Consider the following 9,327-nt stretch of genomic DNA (forward strand, 5'->3'; position numbering starts at 1 on the left):
CACACACACATACACAAACACACACACACACACACACACACACAAACACACACATTCAGTTCATCTCCCAGCGAGGACTATGTTGGACAATGCTACAGGAACCATACTCTTTCATAGGTAACAGATTTCCTGCACCTTGAAAAACCACAGCCATACAACAATGGTCCAGAAGAAGCCAACAACTGCAACTGGCTCGTGCAATTGGGAGACAAAACCGAATAAGAAAAGCCAACATCTTGATCATAACTCCTTGACCAACATCTTGACAGCACGTTTTGCTACATGAAGTACTCAGACAGGTAAGAAAGATTAGAAATAATTATCCTCACTCGATAAGTCCAGGCCTGTCCCCGGGTTTTTATGCACCCGCATAATTTAGCAAAATTTAAAAATTTTTTGAATAATTTCTGATTATATTCCTTTATCATTCTTTGTTTAAATTAACAGAATAGCATAATTTCACTTTTTTTTTTTTTTAGCTCAGTTTGCATAATTTCAGAATTTATTTTTTTTGCATTAAACTGCGGGGACAGGTCCAGGCTCACATTTTTTACTCTTCAGCCACTCACTCAATAACAAGAACGACGATAGCAACAACAATTATCAACAACCCAAAAAAACACCTCTCCCATCAACATCAGAAACAGCAGAAAAAAAATAATAATAAGCTTTATAAAACATCATAACCACATAAGACTTTAAGCAGTTCTCAATTTCATCAGGCTAGGCACATACTTATTCCTCCTTCCCTTGCTCAGTGCCGAAGACAACGACAATTGCAACAACACCATCAGCAGAAAAAACTCTCAGAACAACATCGCCATCCACAGTATCAACATCATCACCATCAGCAGCAGCAGCAGCAACATCCAAAAGAATAACAAACCAACAAGGAGGAAAGTCAAGACTAGTATGGGCTAGCTCAAAATTTGTTTGATATTTATTTGGAAGGGGGTTGCTGTTTTGTTTTGTTTGTTTTTTTCAATGAATGTTGTTTTGCAAAATTATCTAAAACCTTGCTCTCTCAAGAGCAGATACTGGTGTTGAATCTATTCTTAAGTGTAAAACCATTAGCTATGCGTACACTTCCTTGGGGATATGGCAAGTCAGTTAGTAAATAAAGTGCCATATTTAGAAACAGGGTCTATTCTAAAGTAACTAAATCAAAATCTTGAAGCCCTGCTACAGTCTCGCAATAAAAATAGCAAAGATTGAACAAAATCTGGAAAGCCATCAGCAACTCCCGGCACAAATGTGTAAAACAACACCATCAACATTAAGAGCCAGATTTGAAATAAACATCGGTAAGCACGGTTCTCGATACATTTCTCCGCTCAGATGGTCCTAAAAAAACCGATATTATTACCCCAGTTTCCCCCGTCCCTTTACAGAAGAGGAAATACAACAGGCTCTGAAAAGGATGGAAAAAAATGAAAGTGCCTAGCAATGATGGAGTAACTATAGACATACTAAAAATGGAAGGACAAACTACTATAACTTATATAACTAAAGTATTCATTAAAACTTTGCAAATTCGAGGAGTACCTGAATGTTGGCAAGCAGCAAAAATAATAATCTTGTATAAAAAGTGAGACAGAAGAGACATGAAAAAACCCACAGACCAATATGTTTACTGTTCCATACTTACAAACAGTTTACAAGAGTACTCCAGAATGCTCAATGAGAGTGCTCAATGAGAACCAACCAAAAGAACAGGCCAGATTTAGAAAAAGACACTCCACAACAGACCGTATACAATCATTGAATCAAGTAATAGAAAAATGCCACCAATACAATCTACAGCTAGATTATGTATTGGTTTTATTGATTACGAAAAAGCCATTGACTCCATTGAATATGAATCCCTTTAAAAGTTTGCAATAGAAAAAGGAGTGAGGCGAGGAGACACCATATCACCCAAACTATCAACAGCAGCAATCGAAATATACAAAAAGGCATCGCTCATTAAAGAAATTTCAACAGACGGATAACACCTGAAAGGCCTGAGATTCGCCGATGATATGGCACTTTGCACAGAAAATGCATTTATAACAATAAATGTAAATTAACCTAAATGTCATAAAAATAACTAAAGCGAAAAAGTACGCCTTAAAATCCACAAAGATAAGACCAAATATATAGGACAAACTACACCAGCGACAGAACTATTATGCTAAAGAAAAACAAGAATATTGAAAAGTGGACGGAATATAAATATTTATGGCAAACAATAAATATGGGAGAGAGAGCAAAAAAGGGGTGAAAAAAAAAATATATGCCCGACTTGGAGTTGCTTTGGAAAATACAGAGAAATACTCCAAGATAAAAAATCTGCCTATATCACTGAAAAGACGAGTCTTCAATCAGTGCATTGTTCCAGTAATAAGCTATGGATACTGAATGAAAGTAATAACAAAACAAAGAGCAATGGAAAGAAAGATGCTAAGCGTAAAAATACAAGAAAAAATGAACCACACAAAAATACTAAAAAATGAACCACACAAAAATACGAGAGAAAACAGGAGTGACAGAAACCCCAAAATTTACACTACAACAAAAATGGAAATGGGCTGGTCACATCGGTAGAACGAAGGACAACAGATGGACAAAACAATGTACGGAATGGAGACCAAGAACAGAAAAAAACCTCTAGGTACCAGAAAGAAGATGGCAGGACGACATCATAGAAAGGATAGGTGCAACCTGGACATAGAAAACAGCTGACAAAACAGAGCGGAGGTCACTGTTGGAGGGCTACGTGTCCTGCAGTGGACAAACAAAGCTTGGAAAGAAAGAAAAAAAGAACAGAAAGTTTCCCCATCTGTTCAGGTATTCCACATGACAATGAGTTGTTTTTGGTCTGCCCATGCCTTATTTGTCATTCTAATTTTCCAGTGAGAGCAAGAAATCAAAGCTTTTATGTCCATTCAAGTGTCTCAGAAACTGCATTCGTTACTTCCTGAGTTATCATTGGTAAGCAACCAAAGAGAGCTTCTTTCAGTACTCCCTCCTTTGATTTCTTTTTCTTCCACATTCCATCACCATAATAATATAAACTCAATCCTGCCTAGCGACACAGCTCTGAATTCTGAGCAAACCTGTGGAATGGGCTGAACTTTCCCGAGACAACACCCAGCCCACAGTGTCTAGCCACAAACTCAAGTGTTGTCCTTCAGTCAGAAACTGGGAGGGAACCACAAAGTAAGTATGCTTCAATTCTGTTTCCACTTAGAAAAACAAAGATAATAATAATCAATAATGATCACGATGATAATGCTGGTGATGTTTTTTCAAGTTCTTGATGAAGCCCTCAGCGGCAAAACGTTGAACTTATAAACAAATTGTGAAATTTAACACTTTTTTGCCTTTTTAAAAAATCTTCAAGCTGTCTACAATGAAATGATGATGATGACTGTATTTATATAGAGCGCATATCCAGTCCCAGATCCGGCACTTGATGATGATCTGATATCCATGCTCTACAGCATGCTCTATACACTTTACAATTATTACTACCTAAGCAGACCCTAGATAGAGCACTCAGAAACATACTCAGCTTCCGGGAAAGCAAACAGTAGAAGCAGCCAATGAAGCACTCAAACACTCATAAACTGACAAGAACTTTCCCAGACTACAGCCGAGTATTCATTCCCACCTGAATGGAGTGAGTTATATTTAAGTCCTTTTATGTTAATTACTTTTTTCAAAGACACAATGTCAGGCCCCTGACAGGTTTTGAACTTGCAACCTTTTGGTTGTGAGCCCAATAGCCTGACAACTAGACCACTAGTGTCACATAGAATACGTATGCCCTACCCCTATGAAGTGAGAATAGTCCAAGATTGAGTTTACTTATCCCATACTATAATTCTAGTTAGTAGTAGAGGTTTTACAACGCTCGCAACTGCTTAGGTCATATGAGCGCCAAGGGGTGGTTGTCAACAGAGAAGTCCTTACATTGACAGGGAATCAGACTTACTCTGCTCACAAGACTGCTTCAACTATCAAAGCACCCCAGAAATAGCGGGTCACAAGAGTGTGACAAACATTATACAAAAGAAGTAGAGGAAAAATGACAATAGTAAGGATTAGGGAAAGAAAAAGCAGCAGTTTCCTATTGCAGTTGAGACACAGTTATGAGCATGACATTGATGAATCAGTCCATTTACAATTTCAGTTCTACTGTGCATAAGACCATGGTTAATGTCCCCCCTTTGGGAATGGCCTAAAGACACTTCAGTCAGTAGCACCGCCTGTAGGTATACTATAATTCTTCTTCTTCATTAAGTGCCACATTTGAGACAGACATCAGTGATCACAGTTTGCCACTAATTTCTCTACTCCAATGTTCTCATTTCAGTTCCAAGGATTGGAATCAGCTCATAACTCATTAACTGACAAGGGTCAATAGTTGATGAAGGAAGAAAGAACCTGATCTTGTCAAGTGCTTCAACTCATGACAAAGAATGAGCATAGCAACAAAGACAAAGGAAAGTAGCTCCCTTAAAGAGGCTTAGTACAAAGTTTTATTGCATTCATAGTGTTTAAATGAGAAATTTGTGAGTGTACCTGTCTGCATCACACCAGTTGCTGGGAACTGGGAAGCAGTCGCTCTTCATTTTAAGAAAACACTGCGGCAACCGGGAGCAGCTGCTCGGGTTTATTGAGTTAAAGCACGCAAGGAGCATCCTAACTTTTCCTGTAAAATTATCATTTAAAAGTGCACTTTCCTAATCAACAATTCAGTCTAATACCATGATCGTTCCTCCGCTAGTGCTAGTGTCAGAAACAGATCCGCCATAAAACATTGGAACTGATGGAAGTAAAGCAAACACCATAATAGGCCTATATGAGACATGACATGGTAGAATAAAGTGAGCACTCATCAATTCTTGGGCATATATGAAGTTATTGGTTTCACCTTAAAGCTTGTTCATTTATCTATTTTTAGTTGAAAAAAATACCCATCCTTTTTTAATAGGAGTCGAAATATTTGCGATTGAAGGAGGTAGAAAATTAACTCCTCATCTCCGGTAAGCCACTCTCAGCTGCTCGTGGTCAGAACAACAGTGCCGGTGAACTGCTGGCAGCAGCTCGGGCACATTTTTTAAAGACAACTTCAACGTCAAATTTGTTTTCAGCATTTCAATAGGTCCCGGGTTCGAATCCGGATAGCGATGGAAAATCACTAGTTGTGATTTAATTATCAATTTAGAGCTCTTTATGACTTTCAGATTTCATACCAAAAGAAGTTAAACCCTAGAAAGTTAAAGTTAAAGTTCTCAGAAAGAGAGGATTTTCATTTTTTTTAAAAGATCAATGTTTGTCACTAGAATTCACACAGAAACGTGTTTTTAAATGGACACAAAAGGTGAAAGGCATACTTACCCCCCTACCCACCACCCCCAAAAATTTTTACAAAAATCAAACAATGGGCAGGAAAATGTTGATTTCTTCAATTTCATTATTTTGACTGGCACTTGATTTCACCACGGTGTCCCATAATTATATATCTATGCTCTCCTCTTACTTGAAATTGCAGCTTTGCCGGGGATAAAAAGACAGATGGGAACAAGGTGTGAGACAGAACTACACAATATAGAGGAAAGCCAGCGATCAGCCATGTGTGACAGGTGGACAGTGTGAAAGGGCTGTACAGTGATTACGATGGTCGTTGCCTGTGATCACGTAAAGTAAGGAAACTTCGCACCTTGGGGGCCAGCTCATTTCAATGACAAAACCCCACAGGAGATCAGATTCGAGGTACATTCAAACCTGTCATAAAAGAGGAATTGCAAGTAAGAGGGATCTGGGAAAGGAAGGTGGTGAGGTGAGGAGTTAGAGAGGGCCAGCTGTACTCAGGGTTGCTTGTCCACACCTCTCAAAAGTGCTATAAATAAAAGGTATTGTCCATCTTACTAATCAATTGCCACCAGTAGAGCTTGCATCTAATAGGATAACTGTTTGACGTATCAAATCTTACAAAACTGCCCTTCCACATTCCTCAATAAAATGTTCCAATAAAAGGGCACAATTTTTCGTGGCCCATATTTCTATACAATAATATATGAGTTGCAACATGGTGGAATCAGGTAGGCGTCAATTTTTGGGCAAGTGGAGTTATTGTAGGTGTACCAGAAACTAAATTTTCAAGGTAGCTGTATGCCAAATTTATCTATTCCATATGAAAGGCCTATGTCTCCTGAGCATTTTGGTACCATTCTTTAATCTCTCAGTCAATTTTTAAGAAGTTTTATGGTAGTTGTTTAAAATTTGATCAAATTTGTTAAAGTCGATCAGTGGCTGCAACCCCATGTTTGACAGACAATTTAAATATAAAAAAGAGTACCAAGAGCACTAAACATCTCCATATTAAACAGAGTACAATTACTGGGGGCCTAATTTTATTCAAGACTGTGAGATCATTACAAATCAGTATTTAATCGCCTCAAACACGATGATCTGTTGTTATTTCGACAAAAACACCGAGCTGCACCGGCCCCCGTGGCGAACGAGTCGGCTCTATACTGTCGTGTATCCCGCGTGGGGGGTCACATGCTTTCCGAATCTCGCAGAAGGATTGATGCAAAATAATTCCAAGCTAATTACTTTAATTCAAATAGGAAATAAAGCAATCTTTCTATTACCTTTTTTAAGCCGATATTTTACATATTCCGCTTATAAAATAATCTTTGAAAATTTTGACGGTATTTTTAAAGGCAAAGGCTTTTTATTTAAACACCATTAGGGCAAAAATATATCACGAGAAAGCCCGTTTAAAGCTCTACAGTTCTCTGCCAATGAAAAGACGGTGTTTAATCATCCCTCGTTCCCGAAGAATTTGAATGAACGCGTGTCAATTTTTTAACCGGCCGACCACGCATTCCGACCGCGAGGGGCTTCGTTTTCCTTGGCGATATTCCAGCTCCTAATAATCAGACATATAAACAACTTCCACCATAGAAACGAGGAAAAGCTGAACTTTTACAAGGAGTACGGCATTTGGTGTTTTAAAGCAAAAGAGCAAAGAAACAGCGATCTGAATTACCCCGATTTCACCGAAACCAGGTGCTTGGAAGGCCGCGAGGTTACGCTACCTAGTAAGTTATTGAATTGGTATCATCATAAAGCTTGTTCATTTGTCTTGATTTCGTTGAAAAAATTACACATCTATCTTGAATAATAGAAGTCGAGATAGATTTACTAGATTCTAGATTAAGATATATATTATATTGAAATTGAAAGGGATTGAGTTCAGAAGTAAAATTAGTGAGAAAATAAAATGGTCGTCAAAGTCTGGTGAATACCAAAGCTTGAAAGTCCTTGGAAAATGCAAATTTACATCTTTTGTTCCTTAGACCGTTGATTAATGTCTAGCCTATCTGAAGCAATGAGCCGACTTCTGCTGACACTTTTTCGGCTGAGCAAGTGAACCATCTAGATCTAGAGCCGACTTCTGCTGACACTTTTTCGGCTGAGCAAGTGAACCATCTAGATCTAGAGCCGACTTCTGCTGACACTTTTTCGGCTGAGCAAGTGAACCATCTAGATCTAGAGCCGACTTCTGCTGACACTTTTTCGGCTGAGCAAGTCCGAATATGAAAAAATGTTATTCGGACTCTGATTCTTGTCCAGCATGACATCACTTCCGACTTTCTGTGACTCGTGAATCTGCTGACACTTTTTCGGCTGAGCAAGTGAACCATCTAGATCTAGATTCTATCTTGTTAATCGAAGTGATTATTCGGACTCGAGTCCGAATATGAAAAAATGTTATTCGGACTCTGATTCTTGTCCAGCATGACATCACTTCCGACTTTCTGTTTATCAAGAGGTCATCAGAAGCAATTAAAGATGGCTCGTTAGCATGTGTCGGGGTCGGATGGGCGGCCTGCACACGTGTGGCTGTGTGCGTGTCGGGGAGGGTGGTGGGGGGGCACTATCGGTCCGGGCTTTGAACGACGCATAAGCGTCGGTCTTTTCCGCCCCGGCAACTGATCATTATTACAATAATAAGCTAGTCTTGACGTAGATCTACGTAATGAATTGTGCGCTGGTCTATGGAATCAAAAGTTGCTGTATGCTCAGCTCTACACAGCAACACAACTTTTTCTTGGTAAACAATCGATATGACACAAACTTGTGTGTATATTTGAACGAATCGGTCTTTTTTTTTTTTTTTTACACTGCTCATAATATGCCAGGTGGTCTGCTAATCTTCAATTTTACCTTTTTCTACAACAAAGAAAGTGGGAAACGTGGGGGGTGGGGGGGGAGGCGTATTAATGAGGCGGCGGGCATTGGATCGGCAGATAAGGTGTGGGGGAAACTAAAAAATGGCGGAAAATTGGAAGCACTGAACGTTAGATCTATAGAAGGAAGACACTTCTTTTTTTTCCGGACCCGAGTCCGAATAACATTTTTTCATATTCGGACTCGAGTCCGAATAAGAAATTTTTTTATTCGGACTCGAGTCCGAATATGAAAAAATGTTATTCAGACTCGAGTCCGAATCCCTATACTAGATCTAGTCTAGATCTAGAATCTATCTCTGGCATAACCATTTATAAAGGTGTCTCCAAACTTTTAATTAGACATGATATAATTGCATATAATTACATGCCCCCCCCTGAATTTTACCATAATTTGATGTTTTGTAGTTAGGTTGCATCCCTGTTCTCTACATTTTCTGTGGAAATCTTCTGGATGTAAGTAAACAAATGGATCCTGGACTTAAACGAATGGAACTACAAGATCACCCTACAATAGATCTTGATCTAGATCTAGATCTAGATCTAGATACTATAATTCTAGTTTATATAACTAGATAAGATCTAGATATCTAGATCTAAATCTAGATCTAGAATCTAGATCTAGCCTACATGAGCTTCGCTCACTGCTTGACCAGGACTGGGACAGGTCTGAGATTGGCCCCTGGGAGGAGAGCTCGCCCTAAAATCAGGAAGTCAAAAGCACCCGCAAGAAGCAAAGCACACTCACCAGGCCAATGAAAAATTTTGCAAATCGTCTCTCCATCATTTCAACAGATATAGATTTTACTTGTTATTTCTTTGTAGCAGACGTGACGATTGTCAAAGTGGAGTGTGAGGAATCCGCTACACAGAAGACGTCAGCGGAAGGTTGTCAAGTTGTCAACAAACAGCCGAAGGGACAGTACTCTTGTATTGGATTTAGAATCTATCCCACAATGCTGGCTCCCCTGGTTTTGCTCTATTTCTCAGAACTGTTTCCGTTCTCGAGATTTGTTGGTTATTTGCGAATGGAGCGCGCGCGCGCGAGTGTGTGTGTGTGTGTGTGTGTGTGTGT

At 39.1% G+C, this 9,327-nt stretch overlaps 1 protein-coding gene across 2 annotated transcripts in view; it reads right to left on the reverse strand.

Annotated features, from left to right (window-relative positions):
* LOC101862905 (harmonin) overlaps window positions 1-9,174 on the reverse strand; it is a gene marked incomplete at its 3' end in the record, with an annotated part of 69,360 nt that extends 60,186 nt beyond the window's left edge. Inside the window, 1 exon segment of one of the 2 annotated variants that reach the window (XM_035972855.1) lies at window positions 9,061-9,174. Coding sequence is in view for 1 of the 2 variants with exons in the window: in XM_005110334.3 (XP_005110391.2) it covers window positions 9,001-9,039 (39 nt within the window). 2 annotated transcript variants of the gene reach the window in all.
* Between the last annotated feature and the right edge of the window lie 153 nt (window positions 9,175-9,327).

This window comes from Aplysia californica, unplaced genomic scaffold, assembly GCF_000002075.1.
Source record: "Aplysia californica isolate F4 #8 unplaced genomic scaffold, AplCal3.0 scaffold00877, whole genome shotgun sequence".
Classification (NCBI taxonomy): domain Eukaryota; kingdom Metazoa; phylum Mollusca; class Gastropoda; order Aplysiida; family Aplysiidae; genus Aplysia; species Aplysia californica.